The sequence below is a fragment of the Onychostoma macrolepis genome, chromosome 21 (genome assembly GCF_012432095.1).
Source record: "Onychostoma macrolepis isolate SWU-2019 chromosome 21, ASM1243209v1, whole genome shotgun sequence".
NCBI lineage: Eukaryota > Metazoa > Chordata > Actinopteri > Cypriniformes > Cyprinidae > Onychostoma > Onychostoma macrolepis.
The window spans coordinates 7,485,407-7,510,596 of NC_081175.1; the positions used below are offsets into that span (position 1 = coordinate 7,485,407).

Sequence of the window (25,190 nt, forward strand, 5' to 3'; positions counted from 1 at the left end):
ACTTGAGGAAGCAGTGTTGCAGATGCGACCCCAAAATTCCTGTACAGAGTTGGGACATCCAACTTCTGAATAGGGTGAAGGCAGAGAAACAAATGGAGGCAGGCAATACTTTTATAAACTGTATTAGAGGCTAAATGAATGCCAGAAGAAATCTATGAGCGCTTCGATTCAAAAGACATTTGCAAATAGGTTGTGTGGATCACTCCGCTGTGGCGACCCCTGATAAAGGGAGCAAGCCGAAAGGAAGGGAGAGAGCTTGAGAGTCCACTTGACCGAAAGTTCACTTTCTTTATTATGTCAGTGCTTGTTGACTATGTACATGCATTTTATGCCTTTAACATTTGGTTTTCTGTAATATTTGAATTTGAATTTGATTTAAAAATGTAATTTAATTTAATGGACTACCAGTTAAGAACCACTGATTTAGAGTGACATAATGCCGATATACAGGTAAGAAAATTTATGTAATTTGCAGTGACTGAGATTTACACAAAATTGTTGAAATGAAATAACTGCTTATTTTAAACTTTATTAAATTTTCACTTTCTTCACTGGGTCAGTGCTATACCTTAATTTTGACTATGTATGCATTTTATGCCTTACAAACTGAAACATTTGTTTTTCTATGATATTTGGTTATGAATTCTGCTGGTCAACTTTAAAATTTTACTAGCTTGGCCCATTCACACCAAGAACGATAAGCATATAAATATTTGTAACGATATCTTTGTTAGTGCCCACACTTACAGACAATAACGTTCTGTTTATTACAAAAGCTCGCTTCAGTTATGGCATCTGTTGCTTTAAATGAACAAGCTCTTTCCTGTCAGATGGATTCTGAGTGACTGTTATTATTTTTATCGTTCATGAGCTGGAAAAAAAAAAATGTTCTAAAAGTGATTCCAACAATATTGTTCCTCTGTGTCCTTATCATTATATTTGTGTTGTAGACTTCCCTATTCTCATAGAATAAAAATTATTATTAAAGTTACAGTTATCGCCCTTGGTGTGAACAGCTTTTAAGGGCTATTTCTAAAGCCAGAGCTGTTCCATTCAATTAGAAACAGTTACACTTTATTTTAAGATGTCCTTGTTGCAGTGTAATTATACATTTAAGTACTGAGTAATATTAATTAACTACATGTACTTACTATATGGTTAGGGCAAGGATTCGGGTTTAGCTTAGGGTTACTTGCATGTAATTATGCACAATTAATTGTTATTATTATAGTGAGTACATGTAAAATCTTTAACAAGGACACCTTAAAATAAAGTGTTACCTTAGAAACTTTTTAAATCATTTTAAAAACCTTCACAAGTCTACATAAGCCCACCTAAACACCACATTGACCTAACAGGGTAACAGTGTCAAGGTAATTCCTATAGTTTGGAAATTGCTCTAGAACTACCCTCAACTTGCTAGTTTCACTATATCCAAGGCGGGTTGTTCTTAAAGAGAAGAAACAAACATGTTTTGTCTTTAAAGTGAAGAATAATTAGTGGTCTGCTTCTCACCACAGAATCCAAAAATTTGACACAGCGCCTCAACTCCGGCCTGGTGTCGCAGAACTGCCGGAATAGCAAGCATCCGATTGGCTGCCTCTCACAAAGGCTGTTGTAGTCTTTCTCTGTGGAAATACAGCAACATGAAACACAGTGACTAAGGGCTTTGGAAAGGTGGAGTTAAGCATGCACACACTCTCTCACACACACACACACACAAATGAGTAAATATCATTTGAGACAATCGATGAATACAATAAAAATCAATAGCACTTTCCTTTCTTCTTCTCGCTTTGGAAAGGAAACTGAAGAGACAAAACCATTAGTTGACCACAACGAAATGGACAATACCATCGACAACATCCTAAAAATATTAAAGACACACCACTAGATTGGTAAAGCTGTTCCTTTTAAGCCAAATTCAAAGAAAATGCACAGTAATTGCGTACAGATTAGTGGGCAACCCGAGTTTTGCAATGGCAGATACTGATATCTAGAACAGCAGATTTGCTTGAGATTCACTGAACATGACGTCGTGACCCAGCACAGTACCAAAACCGTGAAGCATAACCTAAGTGAACAAAAATGTCCATAAATATCAAACACTGAAATGTATTCATATTCTCATAAAGTACACAAGGCTCAGCAATATTCAGAAATGATTGAGAACTGAGAAATAATTGAGCAGTAAGCATTGAGAATATGCTCAGTATGCCAAAGTTTTATTGTTTGCATAAATATAATTTTAATTTAAGTAAAAAATAATTTTACTTTCATTTAATTAGAAATTGAATACAATTATTTTAATAAAATAGTAATAATAATAAATATATCAAATTTAAATTTACCACCACTTAAGAACCACTGATCTAGTAATTTAAGTTCAGAGTGACTGAGATTTACACAAAATTGCTGAAATGAGTGATCAGTTTCAAATACAAATTACTCAATAAACAAAACAAAACAGAAATTCAGCCAAACAGACACGATTACCAGTAAATAAACTCAAAATGGCCAAGATTAATTGTCCTGATTGACGTAGAGCTCTGTATAACAACGTGCAGTAAACGGTAAAACTGTTTTCACAACAAACCAGTGTGTTTATTATTAAGACGATACATAAATAATATCATAAGACACACAAATTTTCAATATCAAGCAGCAAAAAATAGCTGGACGCGGATGAGACCGGAAGCTAGACCCATAGAATTTACAAATGGCCACGCCTATTTTTATGGCAAGAAAAAGGTGGATAGCCTAATGTGCAATTAATTCAGCCTTGCAGGAACGTAGCTGGTGAGCCACACACCTGATAGACTGGTTGAAATGAGTGTGATTATGAAGAGAGAATGCACTGAAGTGAACAGAGTGGGAAGACAGTGGCCAGTGGCTGAGATTTGCATTTGCTGCTCAGGTATATGCAAAGAGACAGTAGGATTTACACAGAGGCAACTGGGAGTGTGTGGACCTGCAGCGATATAGAGGCAGTGTGTAGGAGGCTGGTATTGATAGCAATGCCGCATAAATACATGGAGAGCTTACAGCTACTTCATAACGCTGCTGGCAAAAAGCGCAAAGCTGTACTGCAGATAACAATCAGCTTTACTGCTGTTGATATATGCTTGTTTTAATTAGAGAAGATGAGATCTCTTCAGAGAAATATTTGTCCTCAGCATTACTGTGCTGGTGGCCACCAGCATGCATTGTGTTTTTGATACTGATGCCCATAACGAGATGCTGGCGTCTCTTAACTAACGTTAGCTTAGCAAATGGATTCTCATATTTCACTACACAGTGTCCAAATATTTTTGGGGCCACTGTATTTGATTGTGTCATACAGTTTGATGTCATAAAAGGTAATTTTGTCACACAATGAACGTAGTGCATGATTTTGTTCAGTAGTTTACATCAACGGTTTCCTGATGAGTTTCAAACGGCCTCAGTTGTAGCCAGAAAACAGAGTGATTTTATGGTATTAATAATTGATCATGAAATGAGGCCGCTTTATCTTCCTCTCCTCCCCCCTCCCGGGGTGGTCTTTAACTATATAACAACACTTAAAAACCTTAAAAACAAATCAGGTTTGACCCCCATGCACATTTTATGTAAATGATTAAATGAGCAGCAACATGGTTTCATTCAAATGGTCATAAGGCTTTCAGTGTACAAAGTCATCGGAAGAGATGGAGAGATTGGCCTTTGGAAGAGGGTCTCACTATGTCACTATTACTCCGCAGAGGGGTTTAATTAACCTGTTAGTAAATGGACAAATGAGTTAAGAGATGGGAGTTAAGAGTTAAGAGAGAAGCGCTTCATTATAGTCAACATGGAATCCATTTTAATTTAGGCCCAGTTTCACAGACGGGGCTTAGACTAAGCCCTAGTTCAATTAGGACATTTAAGTAATTTTATAAACATGCTTAGAAAAAACACTATTGGGGTGCATCTTGACACAAAACATAGGCACTGATATATTTGATGATCAGTCAGTGCAAGTTTATTTCAGTTGAAACAGCTCAGACTTATATTTTAGTCTAGGACTAGGCTTAAGCCTTGTCTGTGAAACCGGGGGTTAATGTATTATTAGGGATGTAACGATTAATCGTGAGCCGGTTGAAAATCGATTAAAATATGTGACGATTCAAATCGTTTGAGATGCTAAACAAATCGCGATTCAATTAGGAATAGGAGTTTATATGAATGCATGTCTGAGGGGAACTTACGGTCTTTAGAAAAGTTTAGATGGTATTTTTTTCTGTATAAAACATATTAAAGTTCATAAGTACAGCGCTGCATTGTTTACAGCGGAAACCAAGGAAACGCTTTAAGTGCCACCTGCTGGCAGAGAGTGAATCTGCATCTCATTCAGCTCGTCTGCTGTTTCTGTTTTTTTTTTTTTAAATGTATAGTTTCACAAAACTGAAGTCAAACCATTCTGTTTTTGCTTCAAATTTCGAAATTATACAATCTAATTTAGATTAAAAACTGCTCATGTTGCATGCATGCAGCATCTTTGTTTGGATCATGATTAAAATGCAGTGGTTGCCTCTCATTTTAAATGGAAAGAGCACAGACAAAGCCTTATTTTGTTTATATGAAGAGATTTCTTTTATGTGTGTTAGTTATTTATCTGATTTGGGGCTTCAATCAAAACCAACAAAAGAGCAATAATATGCAAGTGCTACATTATTATATTATTATAGTGTTATATTTCAATTTCACAAAGAAATGTGCAGCATTTTGTCCAAGCAATAATAAAAGGACACATTTAATTTATAATTTGTCTTAAATCTCATGTTGTAAAAAAAAAAAAATCGTGTATCAAATCAAATCGTGAGTTGAGTGAATTGTTACATCCCTATGTATTATAACAATTCATCACTGCATTTTATTGTAAAATTGCCTTTGTAATCTTTCGTCAAAATGTTATACCTAAAATGACTTCGCCAATCCAATAAATTCCAGATTAAATCAAGTGCAACTCTACATTTTTACTCAATGAATATGGAAATGTATCATGGTTGACACATGGTTGACATGTCCGATGCCAGAATTTTCATGAGGGCCTTTCACATTTACAAAAGGTTAGCAATGAAAACAGAGGTCATTTGCAAACAGAATCTTAAAAGTACTATAACAAAAACAGCCCGTTTCATTCTACAGGCCAGAAAGAAAAAATATGATGTAAATGTAAATTCAAGCACAAAAATTAGACAAGACTGAACAAGCTTAGAAACACTGTCTTGCGTAAAGATATGAAAAATGGTCTTCTGAATTGTATCTATCTGCACAATTCATTCATGTTTACATATTATTGTGATTGCTATATAAAGCATTTCAGAAGAATCCATCAATTACAGTCAAACCATTTTTGATGCAAGAAACCTTTATTATCTAAAAAAAAATCTAAAGATCAGGCTTTAACAATAAGGACTGCTCGATGGCTCGGGACTAGGGTTGTAATTTTCACGGTATGATAATCGTCTCAGAAAATATCACGGTTTCACGGTGTATCACGGTATATATTAGTTATCAGTAACAATGACTCTTAAAATAATAAAAACAAGTTATTTGAGTGAACAAATCCTTTATTACAACAAACTTTGTCTCCCTTCTGAAAAAAAAAAGAAAAAAATATTTGTTTCGTTTGAAAAAAACAAATAAAAAAAATAAAGCTATACACCTTATGTATATCTATAATCACACTTTAACATTTTAATTTATGTTTTATGTTATCAAATGTTATCAAATTAAAATGTAAAAACTTTTATTTTTGGCAAAGTTCTGCACAACAGAGGTATACTAAGTTAAAACATGATATTTCTTAAAAATAATGTTTAAATAAATTCATTATAAAGAATATTATTATCGTTGTTATTAGAACTCTGAAGTACATTGTACAATGCTAATATATGACAATTTCAATCGAACGTTTATTTTGACGGATTGTAGCAGACCTTTGAGTTTCAGAGTGTATTTGACAATGGTTTTTCTCAAATAAAACTAGAAAATGTTTAAGTTTTCTCTCAGAGCAGCTCTGCTGATGTTCATGTTTATGTAGACGCTGAAAACACCATTAGTGTCATGTGTACTTCAGTATGTAGTAGATAAAACGGCGCCACTCAGAGACCTGCAGAAACAAGCAGATTATTTATATAGCAGTCTCGTTGCGCTTCACAGACACATATCAAATCTACTTTTGATTTATCCATCCATCAGATTGCGCATTTTACATGACATCCTCGTTATACTATAAATTCCATGTTCATGACTGCACCGGGATTCCCTCTGCAACACGGAAATCATACGGCCTTAATTTATAACTTTTTTTATAAATGCGACACACCTTCATCTGCACGGAGGGATGGTTTCCGCGAATTTGAGCGAACATGCTGGATGTATGGCCTGCTTTTGCAGCCACTTTGCGTCCACACTTTTTGCAAATTGGATCCATCCTCAAGGACAACCCTGTGTCCTTTTTTTTTTTATATGCGAAGTATTCCCATACTGCAGATTTTAACTTTTTTTTGGCAGGGATGGAGATTAGATATAATATTTAATTCTGTCATTTTTTCCACTGCACGTGCGTTTAAGCAGCCAAGTGAATGCAGAGTGAAGCAGCCAAGCAGAAATAAGCAATATGCAAATGTTTACAGTATGATAACCTTGCATGTTCAAACCGCGATAAACCGCCATACTGGTATATCGTTACAACCCTACTCGGGAAAGCATGAAAGATACTCAGGAAAACTGATGGGATCATCATCACAAAAGTTTAGTATTTGCATGAGTTAAAAGTCTTATCGATTTAAATATTTAAAAATGCGATTTAAAGCAATTTTAGACCATTCAAGCACAAGAAATATGTGTTGGAAAGGTCACACTTTTTTGCCCTACCCTACCTTTTTTAACCGAAGTACACAGACAAAAAACTAACCATGCGTGACCTTTCCAATGTGATTACGCAATGTGTGAAGTTGCGCATGTGCTTTGCAGTGCTAGTGCAAGACCAGCATTTGTGGTTTAAAAAAGTACTTTTTTTTTTTTAGAAAATATCCATTCGTTTCACTAGATAAGACCTTATGTCTTGGCAAGGTTCATGTTGAGCCCTTTGAAGCTGCATTGAAACTGCAATGTGGACCTTCAACCCGTTGGGTCCCATTGAAGTCCACTATATGGAAAAACATTCCTGGAATGTTTTCCTCAAAAACCTACATTTCTTTTCGAAAGAAGAAAGAAAGACATGAACAACTTGGATGACATGGGAGTAAGTAAATTATGAGGAAATTTTATTCTGGAAGTGAACTAATCCTTTAAAATGCTTGTCTTGGCCAGTATCCTTGTAAACAGGATAAAGTTATGTCTTAAGTAAATGTAAACAGTTTGCAGAGTTATGTGTATTCAATGCATGAATCAGGCCTTTAAGTGTCAATAGCCTAATACAGCACATGTCTGTCATTAATGTTCACCAAAAGAAATAAAAAGAAAGAAAGAAAAATAACTGTTCTACCATATTTACTTGTGCTATAGCTTGTAATTGGTTTATTTGTTCTTATTTTATTTCTGATTGCTGACTTGACTTTAATATAGTTTTTGCTGTGGTATCAAATTTGGAATTGAGAAATCTAATTTTTGTTGTCATGACAACCTTATTAGAATACAAAGTTACATGGGTCAAAAACAACAAAAACTATTTTTTATTGTTTTTTGTACCAGAGTGTGTGAAAAATTGCTATTAGACAGAACTACAACAAGGTCAACATCATGTTAAAGCTCCAAGAGCACTAAGTGATATTAGATTTTTATTTGTCATTGTTTAGCTAGTGGGGGCAATTCTGTCATAACAAAGTCAAACATACAGCCAGGGAAATATACAGTCAATGTCATAAACCTGAATTGAAGGCTCATTAACAGTTGCAGTGGTGGCTCACAACAGCCATACAGACAAAAGCCCACTGGAGCCTGACATGGAAACCATGGGCCCCATAATGACTGTTTGGAATATGTGCCTTGGCATGGATGCGTGTTGAGTTGTTTTTGTCAGAAGTGAAAATCAGTTAGCCTTCCTGACTGTGTGCAGAGAAAGTAAAACCCAAGATGTCTGGGTGGATTAGAGTGTGCTTCTGGGCATGTTGTCATTTGCCATGGGAGGTTGTTTTTTTGTTTCCTTGCATTTAAACACGAAAACGGAGAGCTTCCTGAGGTTAGGTTACTTTATTCCAACCAACCCAAGCGCTTTAAAACAAAGAAAAGCATCTAAAAGTCTGCTGTAGTCTGGTCTGAAGCACCATGTAGATACCTCTAAGCTTAGGAATCAATGACAATAAAATAGACATTTTCTCATATAAACAATTGAAACATGACCTTTGACAAAAGTCAATGCAGACATGTTTTCTGAATTCCCTTTGGGTCTGTCATCACATTTTGACACACAACCGGGTGAAAAATTCCCAAGGCTTCCCTGAATGACCTTTTTCAAGAGAATACCAACGGATTTCAAGCACAACAATTAGACAAGACTGAACAAGCTCAGAAACACTGTCTTGCATAAAGATGTGAAAAATGGTCTTTGAATCTTTGTATCTATCTGCACTGTTCAATCATGTTTATGTAGTTGTGATTGTTATTTAAAACATTTCAGAGGATTTCAACAATTAGTCAAACAATTTTACTTCCATAATGATATATTTCCATGTGAAACAAACAAACAAACAAAAAAAATACAGCAGGACTTGTTTTTATCCTTGAGGACTGGATCATGAAAATAAGCAGTTTATTATGGAGGAAGAAAATTTTGTTTCAGGAATTGTGTCATATAGTTAAGATCAAGTTGACCCTGAGAGCACTTCAAAATATATATGACAATTTATGTCTTTGTAGTGGTCACACTTATAATAAAAGCTACAACTGATCAAATTACATATTTGTCATGTGTTATATGTATGGGCTTTGATAATATCATAACTGCTTATTTAATAACGTGCGAGTATGACACTCATCCTGGAAAAAAAAAAAAAGCCTTGAGAACACATGCTTTCACTGTGTGAAGACTACAGAATGTGGTTAGAATGCCACTGAAAACAGTTCATTGTATTATTTATGCAATTGCGATTGCAGTAAATGCATTTATACCACCTCTGAGCTGAATTAAACAGTCTGTGTAAATACATCTACTGTAAATGCCACTTAAGATGCAGCTTCTATGCCACCTCTGCAGTGCAAAATGGATTTTATTAATACTGATTTCATTTGATTGGTAGCAGCCTTATAGCATCTAATTATTCTAATTGAATTTATTGATAAAATATATTAAGTTTAACATAAAAGATGACATACATTTAATTGCCTTTATTGAAATAAGCTATTTATGAGAAAAGCCTTTGAAAGTGGATCGGGCCGAGCACCAAAACACACTTGTCACCAGTAAGGGGCGGGTCCCCTTGTGATAGGGAGGTGCCTGTGTTGCATAACATGCTCGTGAACTTTGGGGGCGGGGCAATCCTTTTGGGTAGTGGTGTGTTTATTTTGGTGATTTCAAATATCAACAGCGTTTTTCAGAAATCACTTACTGCACCTTTAATGGAAAAGTTTATTTCTGTCACTGCTGTGAACTAAGCACCTCTCAAAACATGAAGAATATTAAAATCTTTATGAATCTTCTGTCCACAACAGGCCTAAATCAGCTAAGGGACCAGTATAAAAACACACTGAGCAAAATAGTAATTTTTTCCCACTTGTCTGGGCTAGATGTCATACTAAAGTTGTTTCAAATTCTGTGCAAGTTCTTAATATTTTGATAAAAGACTACCAAGACAACAATTTTTTTCTTTAAAACAGTGTGCACTACGAATAGCCTACTACATTGAACATGGGTTCAATTCTGATGTGTGTTGAAACTGCAGACAAACGACTGGTTCTTCATGATAATAATGGTCATTCATGATATTTTGTTTATGAGGTTGTTTTGACACTTGGGATATGAATGTACATCACGTATTTTGTCGCAATTTACTGCGAGGCATTTTATCAAACATAAAAACTGTAAGAGAAAGCGGAGTCATTTAGGCACAGACTTGTTCATGAGGAACATTTGATATACTGTAACACTGTTGACAAAGTGAAGAAAACTTGAACGCACTGATCTTTAGCCTCCCTCGAAGCAATGTGGCAAGACATGACGCGTTCACAATGTAAAATGATGAAGAGAGGTATTATTGAATGGGGACATTAAATGGATGGAAACCCCAGGCATGAAAGGTTTAAAATAATCAGAGATGCCTAAAGGGGACCTTTATTTCTTTAGCTCTTTTAAGCATCCTTTTAAGCATTTTCAATGTTTATATTGTTTGGGCCTTCATTTGTGGTTTTGCATTCAAGTTCCTGCTTCGGACACCTAAGGCGAATCCAGTGTGATTCTCATAAAACTGAAGAGGCACCACAGTTACATGAGAAATTGGATTATTCACAAAAGTGTAATAGAATTGGTCACAGTAATAATTCTAATAATAAAAAATAAAAAAACTTCTTGGAATAGCTTGAGAGAGCAATTATAACAAAAGAAACAGGAAGTAAGTGAGCACAACATTGAGATCTGCGAAGGGCACAGTGCACACACACCAAGTGTTTCACTTCCTGCCCAAGTGTAGTTGGTAAATATTCTTAGGACTGTTTCCTTTTGAACCAGTTTCACCAATGAACTCTGGTTAAGTCAGGTATTATGCTAATGCAACTGGATAATGGGAAACAGAGGAAGCTTTCTTCAACATCAAGAATCAATGTTTTCCCAGAGTAGACTCTTGGGCGGCTCACAGCTGATTCCCATCTAAACCACAACTCAGCTGCAGAATCTGGTGACATTAGGATGAATTAGGCTCCAAATTTAGAGGAAATTATATGATTGAATTTAAACTAATAGGGACTTTTTTGCACTGTACATGATTTTTGTGGCATTTACAAAGAAAATCTTACTATTACTGCAGCTTTGCTTACACATGGGCTTAGGGTGTGAACCATCTTCAAACCCTAAGGAGTAGTAAATATGAAAGGTAACTCATCCCACACTGTTTGTTACAACCATGAATGATAATGCAAACCACACACAACGTCCTAGAACCGTCACACACTTTTGCACAGCCATGTAACATTTACATTTTCAATAGCAAATGCGAACATCTTGTTGCAGCACCTATCTGAGTATTTTTAGTCATTTTATTTAGATATGAGGAGAAGTTTTTGGTTTGACAACAGAGGGAAATACTACATTTCCCTGGCATTGCACATGCTCAAGATCACACCAGCAATGGTCAGGAAGTTAAGAGTGCTTGGGTAACACCTCAGGTTTCTTCCACAACCATCCTGCAACAACATCGTTCTATGACTGACATTACCACCACCATCTAAGCTGTCAAAAAACAAATCTACTGTGACAGAATACCAATATCATGACCCTAACAATCATAATAGGTTTTGTTTTTTGTCTCGTCAGATCTATTTGAATTGTAAATTTCCTTTCATATTGAACTGACAGAGTTAGGAGGTGCAGAAGTGGGGAGAGGAGAGTATGCTGATGCAGATTGCAACAGTAGATTTGGTAAGAACAGCTATGTGATTTCTAAAGGAAACTGATTCAGCAAAAGTTGGTCACAAGGCACACACAGGCCTACTGTAAATAAATAAGTCTAGACGGCTTAATTCACAATGCATCTGCAAAATGTATCTAGTTTTCATTTACCGTGAAATCAAAGACAATAACTGCACAATTCACAGGTTTTTTTTCTTGAGAAGGGTTAAGTGACTGACATAAAAAAAAATGACAGTTAACTTCCTCTTTCTGGCCCAGCCACAGTTTCCTCTCCTCTACAACAGTCGCACATTTACCCCGTGTACTTTGTTGCTGACGAAGGCATGAAACTCTGTGGCCAACCTACATTCTCAACATCCCAGTTTACATTTATTATAACTTCAGAATTTTGGGCAATATTGCAAAAGTATGCATAACATTTTTAGTGATTGAAAAACAGCTGGACTAATGTACTACCCTCAGAAGGAGCAAGAGAGACAAAAGAAGATGGGAATGTGTTTTTGTGTGGGAACCTGCATGCTATCCTCTGCATGTGTGAGACAATACTGAATGAAAAAAAAATGAAAAAACTCCCCTTTCCCAGCACACAAATATCAAGATATCACTTGCAAAAATACTTAAAAATGATGCTACAACGTTCATTTACACAAGTGAATTATCATTGTAACAATGGAACAACCATTTGTGGTGCCAAATACTAAGATACTAGATGGTTCACTTGTAATAATATGAATGGAAGAAATTGCAAAGTGCAATATGGCTAAATAAGTCTAAAAAGAGCCAATTGTCAACTGGTAAAGTTGCATCGCGATTTCAGCTTTTCCGTGCCAAAATGCAAGACCTCTTCAAATAAAAATGATTAAATAATAACTAGTGTGATGCCAGACTATTACTATCTGTTTGCTAAGGTGATCACAGTGTTTTTAACATGTTGCTAAGGTATAGGTTTAGTAGTTGCTAAGGTATTCTGGGTGGCTGCCCAAGTCAAAGTCGCTTAGATATGTAGAGATGGCTTGGAAGTTTATGGAATTTTTTCACTGTATCATTATCTCACTGTATCGTTCTCCAAAAAAACAATATAATTTTAGGATTGGCGTTCCCTTGCATACTGGCATTTTGCGCTGCAATCTCATTTCAGATTTTATATGACACCATTAAAGGTGTCTAATGAACTATTATGCTTGTTTACATTTTCAACTTCCTTAAGTTCGTAATATTGCTATTTTTTCAATGCCGCATATAAAACATTTGCAAATTTATAAATAACAAATAGTTATTCTCTATATCACTAAGCACTGTTCCTGAACTCCCTCAAACGGCTAAATTGCAGTCCACACGTCACAATATCCCTCATTTAAATAATTCTCACCCAAGGCATATGCAAAAAATAAGAGGAGGCGAAGCTTGGTTGAGTTGTGTTAATAGTGTGTTGTCGCCATGTCCAAAAGACGCTGTTTCTCAGATCTAATACACTGATACGCAGCTGTTTACGCTCACAGACATAACGACTGTGTTTATGTAAGCTTTGCGTACATTTGACAGTTAATGTGTCTGCACTTAGAAAACCATATATTAGAAGGCTTTTTAAAAACATAAGAATTAATAAACTTATGATGATGAAGATCTGCATCTTGCGATAGAGATGATAATCAAAAACAAACAGATGATTTGTTTGTTGTTGGCGGCACGAGCTGTAAAAGCACAGCCCTCTTCTGGAAAGGGGGGAAGGGACCAGCAACTCATTTGCATTTAAAAGACACACAAAAAAAATAATGTTTTTGCCTACACTAGGTCTGCCCCCGACTAAAGATTTTTCTAGTTGACTAGCAGTCGTTCATTTAAGTCATTAGTCAACTAACTGCACGTTTATATTTATTTAAATACATATATATATATATATATAAGGAGCCTTTAATATAGAGACTATTCTGCACTTAAGCGCAAGCACAAAGCTTGCCGCTAAGCACCGGCAAAAGTAATGACTATGAATGTGTTGGAAAAAAATAGCAAGAACATATTTTAATTATTTATTAATAAAGTAGTGTTTTCTGAGTTCGTATCTGCTGCAAAGATGAAGTTGATTATGCTGATTCGCCATTTCTGCAGTACAGCGGATGCTGTATGGATTACATAGTCATAGAGCTTTTGTTTTTGATTTAAATAGGTTTGCTTTAAAGTAGACATTTCAAGCTTTCTATATATACACACATATACACACACACATCAGTGTTTCCCCTTTTTCCCGACATAAAAATAAAGGGGATTTAATATTGATAATAACATTGAAGACATTGTATGATTATTCCTTAAAGATAAGGTTTTAATAGTTTACATTTACATTTATGCATTTAGCAGACGCTTTTATCCAAAGCGACTTACATTGCATTCAAGTTACAGTTTTTTACATTTTTATCAGCTCTTGCTTTCCCTGGGAATCGAACCCATGATCTTGGCATTGCTAGCGCCATGCTCTACTATTTGAGCTAAAGCTGTGTAGTAGTAGTAGCCTATTACGTACAGTCTACTGAACAAATATTTCTGCCCAATGTCTTCAAGTGAAACCGAACATTTATTTTGACGGGTTGCCGTGAATTCCTTTACATGTCTGTGTATACAGGTGCTGGTCATATAATTAGAATATCATCAAAAAGTTGATTTATTTCACTAATTCCATTCAAAAAGTGAAACTTGTATATTATATTCATTCATTACACACAGACTGATATATTTCAAATGTTTATTTCTTTTAATTTTGATGATTAGAGTTTACAGCTCATGAAAGTCAAAAATCAGTATCTCAAAATATTAGAATATAATGGTAGAAAATAATGGTAGGGTAAACACTGCACATACATACATATATATATATATATATATATATATATATATATATATTTGGGGTGTAACGGTACACAGAATTCACAGTTCGGTTCAATATGACACAGTGGTGTCACGGTTCGGTTCGGTACGGGCGGGGGTAATTGGTTATAATTGGAAATATTTCAGTTTTAAACCATGAAGGTGAGCCAATGGATATCACACAAGCAACTTGCAAACTTTGCGCAAGATTAATTCACTACGCAGAAAGTGAAAGTAAAAACAGAATGACAGACAATTGATTTTTATTGATGACTGCAGTGTTAATATTTTAATTATACTGTAGGCCTAGAATTCATTGTATAATAGACCCGTTTTAAAATACCTTTATTAAAAAACATTTTAATCGAGGAGTAAATAGCCTAATCTTTTGTTATCCTCGCAGCGCGTCAGTTATGATTTTGCCTAATTGCAGGGCAAATTAATAGTAATCTTAATTTAATAATAAAAGTAACTTGATAATAATAATAATAGGCCCAATAAAATAAGAATGTAACAGGCCTACATTAATTGGAAATCCCAAATCCTCTTAAAACTGTCAATAATTGTTGTTTTTGACATTATCTCTAGCTATCGGCGAACAAAAGATCTTTCGACGCACCCCAGCAAGGGGAGGTTATCACGGGGCAGACAGCACGTTGCCTGGTACGTCGTTTGGGCTGCCTTGTTGAGTGCAGTGGCACTGAGAACCTTATATTTCACATACTTTAAGCTCTTTTATTTTCCAAATGTAATAGGATTAGTCCAATGAATCATTCGGTTTGTAATGCATACCGAACAGAAAGCCTCGTATCGAATGGTTCAATATGAATATCAATTCGTTACACCCCTAATATATATATTTCTCATGTCTGTGTCTCATGTCTTTTTTCTTTATTTTACAAAACCAGTGTTTTGTTGATATTGTGACTATACACAAATAAAAGTAGACCCTTGACAGGTTTTAATGGTGTATTACTCTCATGTGTATGAGCAAAAATGACAGCGTATTGTAAGTTGTTTCCACTGTTACCAGGAAAAAAAAAATGCCAGTGATCCCGCCGGTGCCTCCATGTCATTCAGTAAGCACGCTAATAGCTTCCACACTCTACACAATCACTTGGAAATCTGCCTAATAGTGCACATTTATCCAAGTTACCGTTATTTATCGTAAAGTTGCTATTACTTAAATGTTTCAATTTCCATATTTGAGATAAGCGAATTCCTGCCCACTATGCTGCAATTACCTCAAGGACCAACTGTTAATAATTTGTCTGTCACAGACATTGACATTTTTTTCCTGCGACAAACCGACTAATAAACTGTTGGTCAAATAAGCCTCTTCTTATCAACTAACGTTTAGTCAGCTATTAAGAGTGGCAACCCTAGCTTCCACCCAAACAGAGGCAATTACAGCATGGAATAATAAATGATCCTTGGGGTATTTTGAGCTGAAAATTCACAGACACATTCTAGGGATACTTGAGATTTATATTATATCTTGTAAAAAAAGTATAATAGGACCCCCATGAAAATGACCAAGAATCTAATAATTACAGAAATAATAACATTTTTTTCTAAATGCATGAATAGTGTTTCTACATTTGCTCATATGACATGAGTGACATATATCAGCACATACATGACACGTGTGATGCAAGCATAAGATGAGTACCTATAGTCTGACGTAACTCCTCGCACAGGCTTATGTGAGGGAACTGAAGCATCTGTTTCCATTTCTTGCTCTTGCCTTTTCTGTTCCCACCCCCTCCTGCAAAGGAATCGAGCAAAGATCAAATTAGAGGCAGGAACTGCATACAGGCTCTAAAATGCTATTAGATTACTATCTTAACACAGGTGGGCTTTGGAAGACAGAATGGGATAGGAATACGTTTATATCATCCTATAATGTAAGTAATATACAGGAGATTGTTTAATTAAGGCACTTTTGAAAGCTTGAAAAATAAGACTTCTTTAAACTGTTTCATCAATGTTAAAACATTTATAAGATTTATCAAGTGGATTCTGGTATGATGTGTGATAGTATGGATGTTTGATATTGTATGATGGTTATGAAAGCTCTCCCTTTTAAGAGAAGCTTTGGTCTGGCTAACAAACCAGTTAGCCATTGAACTGGAAATAAAATGAAATTGACTGTTTCTGAGATTAAAATTGTTAAATACAGACTATTCTGGTAATGACGCTCAATAAACCTACTCACACATGATGTAAAAACCATTAAATAATTTCTTTCTGACATCCAAACTGTCATTATGTCATCTAGTAGAGATGTGTCATCATAACCAAATAATGTTGTTTCAGAAAGACATTTGCTAGAATGTTTTATATATATATATATATATATATATTTGATAACTAAAGTATAATGATGTACAGTGCATTATGTTTTATGATATATAATATATACATTAAAATACATACGGCTCCTTAAAGCACACTAACGTGATTGTTACTTTAAGCCATTTGTGAACATCACTTTTTTACATTACATACTATATTACAGTTCGCATGCCATCATGAGGGCTCTTTAAGAGGCTGGAGTAAATAAACCTGATTTTATGCAAAATGTCTATTATATTAAATTGCAGCCATGTAAAGTGTTTGTATCAATGACAAACTCTGCCAAGAACGGAAGACACACTTGCTAAAGGGCAACAAACACATGGCTATCAGTGATAAAATGCTCAAAATGTTTTCAATTTCATATTGGCATATTCCAGTCTAACACGAGTTGGCTTAAGATGTAGTCCTTGTTGTTTATCTATGTCCAAGTTGTATCTAATACTTCCCTGGATTGAATTCAGAAAAAGAATCACGCCAATGCCATGAGAATGTCCCGCTGGCCCCCGCCAGCCCAAGCTAACGTCATCAGGACAGCTCTGGCTCCCTGATTAGAATGACTGGCCCAGGTGCTGGGCCTGATGCGCTTGTCAACAGACTGCGCGGGGAAAGGTCAGGAAGCGATGCTGCGCGCGGGACACACTCGCTGGGAATGGAGAGGACTCTTGTGAAAGCTGCAGCCAGGTGTTTGCATTGTTGCTAGGCTATGAGGTGATTTAAGGAATAGATTCAACGCTAATGGAATAGGATGGGAGGGTGGAAGATTCAATGATTACAAATGTACAGGAGAAGCTTGTGACTGCAATCTGATAAGAGTTCAAAACACGACTATATGTTACAACAAAGACTTTCCCACATGAGAGACACTAGATGAGCCCAGCTGTGAATCCTCATTATCTTACATAATCGAAATCTGTTGTGCAAGCCCAGGCATTGTACCTCAACTTACCTCAAAGATATAACTCACAAATAATTAATACGTAAAATCAGGCAGGAGTGGGAGCTAGCAGGAAGCTAACACCATGGTGTGCTATTTGCAATTTAAACAAATGCTTTGCAGTTAAGAGATTATGATGGTACGGGTACAGTAGCAAACCCCCGGCATTATCGTTGTGGGAAGTTGCCAAGATGCAAATGGCTTAAGAAATGTATTGTCTATGCAGCATCAGTGCAGAGGTGAAGGGGTTTCATTCACTGTATGCAAAACTTGCCTCCAGCACAGCAACAAAAAGGCCCCACTTCCATCAAATTATTCACAATATAAATCACCAAGAAAATATAGAACAGATCATATAAAACTGATGACAAACACTCATCTTCCTTGTTCTGCTGGAAGAGCTCTTACGAGAAAAAAATGGAACAAGCCCTATAAATTTCTGACAGGATTGTGACATGAAACACTTCCATTGTAAAAAAAAAACAACAACACATGACTACATCCTGTCGTGTTGTTAGGAGAAAGGGTGTACAGAGAATAAAATGGAGAAAACACGAGTCAAATATTTGTTGACATTTAATGTGCGGTCAGATTAGCGAAAATTTTTAAACACTTTCAAACCAAGTAGCTTTCTGTTGGTCAGTGTGGCAAATTCGCATGACCAACTTTAACATAGCAAAATCTGTGTGAGGAACTTTTTGCCTTCACTCAAAAACTCCCAGTCAGACAGGATTTCAAATAGGAAAATTTTGTTAATTGTGACTGCACATTTATGCACTTTAAAGTAGAAATGTTCCGATACCGATACCTAGGCTCAGGGTATCGGCCGATACCGAGTACTGATCCGATACCTGAGTGTGTATCTGGTTATACAGCTGTATGTACTACTAGACCTGTATGAATTGATGATTTTATGGTGTGCTTCACCATAGATAGATAGACAGATAGATAGATAGTCTGGCGAGTAAACAAAAAAATATAATATATAATGTTTGGAAAATGGCACATCTATTTAAATATCTAAAAGCACACTCTTAACATCAGTCAGTCAAGCATTATAAATGTATTATGACAATCGAGTATTATTTAATGATATAACTTTAGCAATTAGAATTAAAACTTGGTAACCATGTATGAATACAGTCATTTTAACTGAACTGGTGGTGGTGCCTTTTTGGTCATTCGGTGCTTCTGTAAAAAATGAGGGGGGCAGCGAACAGTGTTCAGCGAGTGACAATATCTGTGCTAAACTTATACATAGCCTCCAACTCACACACTGACGAGTAAAATCTGAGCATTTATTAGCCAGTGGCTTATATTATACACTATTTAGTCGCATATGAGTGATTTACTGGCAATGTGCTAGCATGTTTGTATTTCTTCTTCGCTGCCCTAAACAACTTCCTGTGTTTGCATTCTGAGCAGCAAAGAAGAATTGATTTCCGATTTGCAGTGTTAAAGGTGCAGTATGTAGGATTGACACTGAGTGGTTGAACTAGGTATTGCAGTCCAAATTCAAAATATTGGAGACGTTTTTTTTCCCCCGGCCCCTCCTCCTCAGACTTGACTCACACGCAGGTTGCCAGATTAACGACATCAACAGGAACGAGTGCACATGACGATGAATACAATTACGCTGTGTTTTACACCAACTGGCAACCCGCGGTGCCTTAAATACAATTGGGTAAACTGGCAGTGGGCGGGTTTCACAAAACATAACAAACACAGACATTCCGGGCCAGAATGCACATTTTCAAAGGAGAATAACTGACTGTAGCATTGTTTTTCAGATAAACAAGTATGTTAAGTTAGCATGTTTCTTAAATATCTGCAAACATATTATGGTATTTTTATGCTTTAGTAGAGTCAAAATCCTACATACAGCACCTTTAAGCAAAGCTAGCGCGCATAACTATAGGTCTTGTTTAAAAATGGTATTGGATCGGTACATGGGTTCAAGTACTCGCCGATACCGATGCCAGAATTTTTTTGTGGTATCGGTGGAATTTCCGATACTAGTATCGGAATCGGAACAACCCTACTTTAAAGATGCAGTTCGCAAGTTTTGCCTCTTAGTCACTATCTCTGTTTGAAACAGAGTCATCTGAACAAGTGTCATCTGAACAAGTAAGTAACATGTCTGCCACTTTTGTTCTGACCAACTGAGAAAAAAAGCATTACAATACATTGCGCTACCAATGGTGATAAATCTAACGATCGCTTAGCTCATATCACATCAAACCATGCAAATTATTATTATTGTTATACTTTGTACTCAAAATGTTAATATTAACAACATCAGCATTGCGTGACTAAGTTACGTGTATTTAGTGTGTATTAGCGTTACCTGTAGACTAATGGTGACTACGGGTGAATTTCCAGTTGTCAATGATGATTGACACATGGAACTTTCTGGATTACAATACACCATCAAAATGATCAATTTAATTATTCCAGCTGCTGTGAGAAAAGGCTATTAGTGATCCTCCACCTGCAGCATCCTCACGTTCGATATAGCCTACAGTATATAGTTTTGATATAGATATAGTTTTGAACACTGGCTGGTTATGTACTTACTACTTGCCCAGAAACTGATTTTGAATAATGTTTAACCAAAAAAAAGGTTACCAACAGCAGCTTTAAATAGAAGTCTATTGAGCAAAATTGCAACAAATAAAGTGCATTTCTGTCAATTACTTTGTCTATTTGTTTTTACAGACTGAGATAGAGTTCAAAATTACAGCAAAATTGCAGTAACCATTAGAATGTTGAAAACTTCCTGAGATCCTTCACGCCTTACTAAGATGCTGACATGTTTCCCTATATAAAATAAAAATGTATGAAGTGCAACATAAATATACAACCCTCCATACTTAGATATGCTGATATGCTAAATGTCATCTTAAAACGGGAAGAGACATGTTAAGCAATCATACAGCGGTGACTAAACTGAAACTAGCTTTCAAAATTTTAAAAAGTCTGGAGAACTGTGAACAACTGTAATATGTAATACATTGCCTACTGCATGTAGTATGAAGTTAACAACTGCTGTTTTGTGATTTGTCACCAATGTATGCTTACATGTCTCTTACACTGTTTGAAGGAGACTGTATAATTTTACTTAACATTAACTATAGCCACTATGATCTTGTATGGACCTTATGGTAAATTTTCAGTAAGTCTGTACATACTGCTTAAACGTATACTAAAACAAATGTAGCAGCCCAAGTGTGCCGCCTAAGAACATTCGAACACGGGCGAAAGAAAATACAGCAGGATTCCCTCATGTTTGAGAAATACACCTGCCGAAAAAAGTATAAACAACTGAAACTCCCTACTAGACAGATTTTTTGACAATGATGTCTCAATATCTAGTAGGTAGTTTACAATAAAAAAAAAAAAAAACACTTGAAAATCAGAGGGTTCGTTAATTCAAAAGGTTCAGTTAATTCAGGCGCTTATCTCCAGCACACAGACACTAAATGACTGTTGTCAATACATAACACTGACTACAATGACTATCGCTTCTCCTTTAAATAGAAACTTAAGACTGTTCACAAAAACGTTGTAAAATCCAAACAAGGTTTTGACAGAAACGCAGATGGGATTTCTTTTTCTTTTTTTTTGATTGACAGGTCCATCTTCTTTTTTTTTTTTTTTTTTTTTTTTTTGCTCAAGGTTAGGAACACAACAAAGCAAGCTGCGAGCAACACCATAATCAACGTGTAATCCTCAGGTCTGATCCAGTGATTCGTAAATTAAAAAAAGCATCATAAGGCATGCATTTATTGCATTGCTCTTGTCATTTTTGGCCTAACTTCCTTTGGGGGAATCCCCCATCGTTTTGAGACAGATAGCACGGCGTTTGAGGATCACAGCTGTCAAAAGTGACAATGATCAGACGAGCTGTCATGTCTTACCTTCTCTCGCCTTCAGCAGAACAGTGTTGGCCACGATATTCTCGAGCTCCATGTTTCCTGGGTTGCAGGCAGGCACCGCAGGCCCAACCTCGTCGCCGGGTTGGCAGTTTATGTGTGTGTCTGTGTGTGTCCTCCCCCGCTCCCCCCCACGGCGGAATATTATTAACCCTGAATGACTCTCCACTCTGCCGTTTCGCTCCTCTGATTCCCCGCCCAGAAGCTTCAGATTTACGTCGATCACAGAGCCTACTATGGCAACGCCTGAGCTTATGCATATTAATGAGACATGCTGACGTTGCTTGGTAACCAACCTCTAGCGTCCCGCTTGAACGGTCCTACGGCTCTGCTATGGCCAAAGCTTAGCTCATGAATATTTATAAGATTATGCTGACATTAGGTAGTGCTTCCTACTAATATCTCTGTATAATTCTTATCTGATTTGTGCTCTTATTTCTTTAAGGCTTCACAAATGACCTAATCCTTTAATCTAACGTCTATCATTTGTTATAGTAACAGATCAGATATATGTAGTGTCTTGATTTCACATGGTAAATCAATATTTTTAGTATATTTCATTTTTGTATGGATGTATTTATTTAGTTTTATTTATTTTGTTCTGTATATAAATAGTAATATTTACAGTAACTGTAATAGTCATTATTGTTGTCCTGATCATGTTTGTACATTTGCTTTGTGTAACGTTACTAAAAATAAATCAAACAATTTATAAAAACATCACGTGATCTGTTTAATATTCATGCTAGCAGGTCTTCGCCATAGTAGATTTCATCGTCACAATCCAGACTGCTAGTTTAAAAAACGCTGTGATCTTTGTACTTGTTTTTTTATTTTTATAAAATGCTATAATGTTTACGAATCCCACATAAACTGTTTATTATACGGTCTAGTATGATAACAATCGTTGTTTATAAGCCGGTTGCTGTCTATTTATCAATGTCTATCATGTCTTTTCTTTGATGATAAACAGATGCACATTTTTTCAGACATATGGCGTGCCACAGCACATATGATGTGCAGCTTTGAACTTGTATTTACATGAACTGCAGATGATCAATGCAAACGAAATAAAACTGCTTACTTGTGAGTTTTCCGATGCTTAGTTTATAACACCATCTAGAGGTAAAACTGTTATACTGATTATTAAAAGCTAATAATCTAAATATAAATGTAACCTAAAGTCTAGCCTGAACAACGTGTTTAATGTCCTTAGCTCTATTGATCTGCATTTTCTGTTCGCGATTACACCAAATTATTTCACCATCACTATCTGACAAAGCACGTCTCTCTTTTTTTTGTTTTTGTTTTGTTTGTTTGTTATGAACAATTACTTACTGTGCACTTCTTTCCGACAGGTGGCGATGTAGGATGATGTCGATTTGTTTTATCCTTGGAGAAGAAGTCGCTGCTTCCGTGGTCCTCAAACACGCGTGTTAAAGATTAAAGGCAATTGTTAACTGGTGTTATACAATAATGGGTAAAACAAAAAAATCTCGTAATCGTAGTAAGTTTAGTTACAATAAAAACAAAAAGAAACTGAAAAAGAAGATAAGAAGAAAGGAGAAACCGCACATAGAATGGTAAGTTCAAGTACATACTACATAGCAAATAGAAAGGACTCTCTCGCTATACGAACAACCTTTTTTATTCAATTACTTGTTATTTTACTGCCTATTGTTGTAAAAATATTAGGTGCGCTTTAATTGTATTGAATGCGTACTTGTGAACTTAAAATCTTAAAAGAATATTTAAAAAATATATATTATTATTGCAATAATTAATGGCCACTTGAGTGTACCTAAGAGAGTACGTTACACTTTCATGACACACAAAAAGACACTTTAAAAAAAAAAAAGTGCACTTTATTTAAATCGTGTTATAATAATCTTTTGTCCTGCTTTAAAGTATACACATTTTTTTGCTGACGAACATCCTTTTAATTGGAGTGTGTTGATATTAGATTTAAAGTTAATATATAAACTTTAAATTGCATCTTCGTGATTACAAATGTATTTAAATGCATGCCATAAACGTTTAAATAGAAATGAGATCCAGTGTATATTTTAATTTACCATAAATGATTGTCTGTACATTAGGCAGTACAGCAGTTCTTAAATTACATATAACAAGATATATTTGTATGAGTAAAATTTTTAAAAAGTATGCTCAAGTGTAGGCCTACTTTTTATAAAAGTTTACTGTCATTTGAAACATCTATGAAGTTTGTCACAAAATGGGTTGATTAACATTTGCTGATTTGAAGTCCTCAGATACGTAATGCTTGGGATGAACACAAAACCGTAAAGCAAAATCTACAAGAAATGGGGCTGTCACTTGGGACAAAGGGTATGCTTCCTATTAAAAACAAAAAGGTAAGTACTAACTTGAATCACTATGTTACGATGTATTTATACAAATCCTTTCTGCTTATGGTAACCTAATGCATTTAACTGGTGTTTCAGGATATGGAAAGTAAACCAGCAGAGACAAATGTATTGAAACCCTACGTCATTGAAGGTATCTATCAAAACTAATTGTTCTCAGCTGGTTTTGAAATCTGTTATCGAAATTTATAAATGTTTTTATGAGCTGCATAATATGATTTGGTGTCTAAATTGCAGCAATGGAGGTAGAGGCCAGTCTCCGTCGTGAGGACAGAACCACATGCTCCACTGACATAATTGAATATGTTCAATACATGGTGAAGGAACACAATGAGGATTATAAGGTAAAAGAGAGCCGTATATATCAATGATCCTCCCAGACATTAAAAAAACACTCTTTTGTTGGTTCTCACAACTGATTGTGTTTTATTGGCATTTCAGGCAATGGCAAGGGATGAGAAAAACTACTATCAGGACACACCAAAGCAGATTAAACGGAAAGTGGAATTATACAAACGGTGTCATCCTGAGCAATATGCGGCATTCATTGCATCTCTGCAATCTCAGAAGTCTACGTGATGTCACAGCAAAGAACTGATGTTTTAATCTGATGGTCAGAATGTCACCTTAGTGTCTGTCAAGTGTGTATAACATTTTCAACAGTTTATTTCTAACATGACAACTTTCTTTAAGAATGTTGACTTTTAAAATGACGTATATATGAATTTAATGAGCAACTTGAGTATCTTCCGAAGTATAAAAATTACACTTAGTAAATTCTGACTTATTGATTGGTAAATTTAATGCGTTTTGGCGAATTAATATAATACACAGGAGTGAAAACAACTCTCCAATACAATGCAACACAAAGAAAAAAAATCTGAGTTCAGTACAAGTTAAGCTATCTCAAAAGAATTTTGAGTTGTGTTTTTTAAAGAGAGTTATTGTGGTTATAAATTTACATTAAACATGTATTTTAATGTTGTTACAAAAGGTGCAGTCACATTAGCAAACTATCAGCAGAAAAGGTCCATTGTTTACCGTCAGTAGTGAAGCAGTGCACAAAGAAGTCACTTTTTAAACCAAGCAGCATTCTGCTGGTCAGTACTCCAAATTAGTGTGGAGAAATG

At 35.6% G+C, this 25,190-nt stretch overlaps 2 protein-coding genes across 2 annotated transcripts in view; one reads left to right on the forward strand and one right to left on the reverse strand.

Annotated features, from left to right (window-relative positions):
- grk6 (G protein-coupled receptor kinase 6) overlaps positions 1 to 21,909 on the reverse strand; it is a 41,361-nt gene extending 19,452 nt beyond the window's left edge. Inside the window, 3 exon segments of the mRNA XM_058758987.1 lie at positions 1,516 to 1,628; positions 16,116 to 16,211; positions 21,659 to 21,909. Of these exon segments, the coding sequence (XP_058614970.1) occupies positions 1,516 to 1,628; positions 16,116 to 16,211; positions 21,659 to 21,710 (261 nt within the window). The 5' untranslated portion in view covers positions 21,711 to 21,909.
- A 1,131-nt stretch (positions 21,910 to 23,040) lies between these two features.
- nop16 (NOP16 nucleolar protein homolog (yeast)) lies at positions 23,041 to 25,032 on the forward strand. Its single transcript, XM_058758989.1, has 5 exons — positions 23,041 to 23,256; positions 23,940 to 24,048; positions 24,139 to 24,193; positions 24,298 to 24,404; positions 24,502 to 25,032. Exons 1-5 carry the CDS (start codon positions 23,150 to 23,152, stop codon positions 24,637 to 24,639), a joined length of 516 nt encoding a protein of 171 aa, XP_058614972.1. The 5' UTR covers positions 23,041 to 23,149; the 3' UTR covers positions 24,640 to 25,032.
- The last annotated feature ends 158 nt before the right edge of the window (positions 25,033 to 25,190 follow it).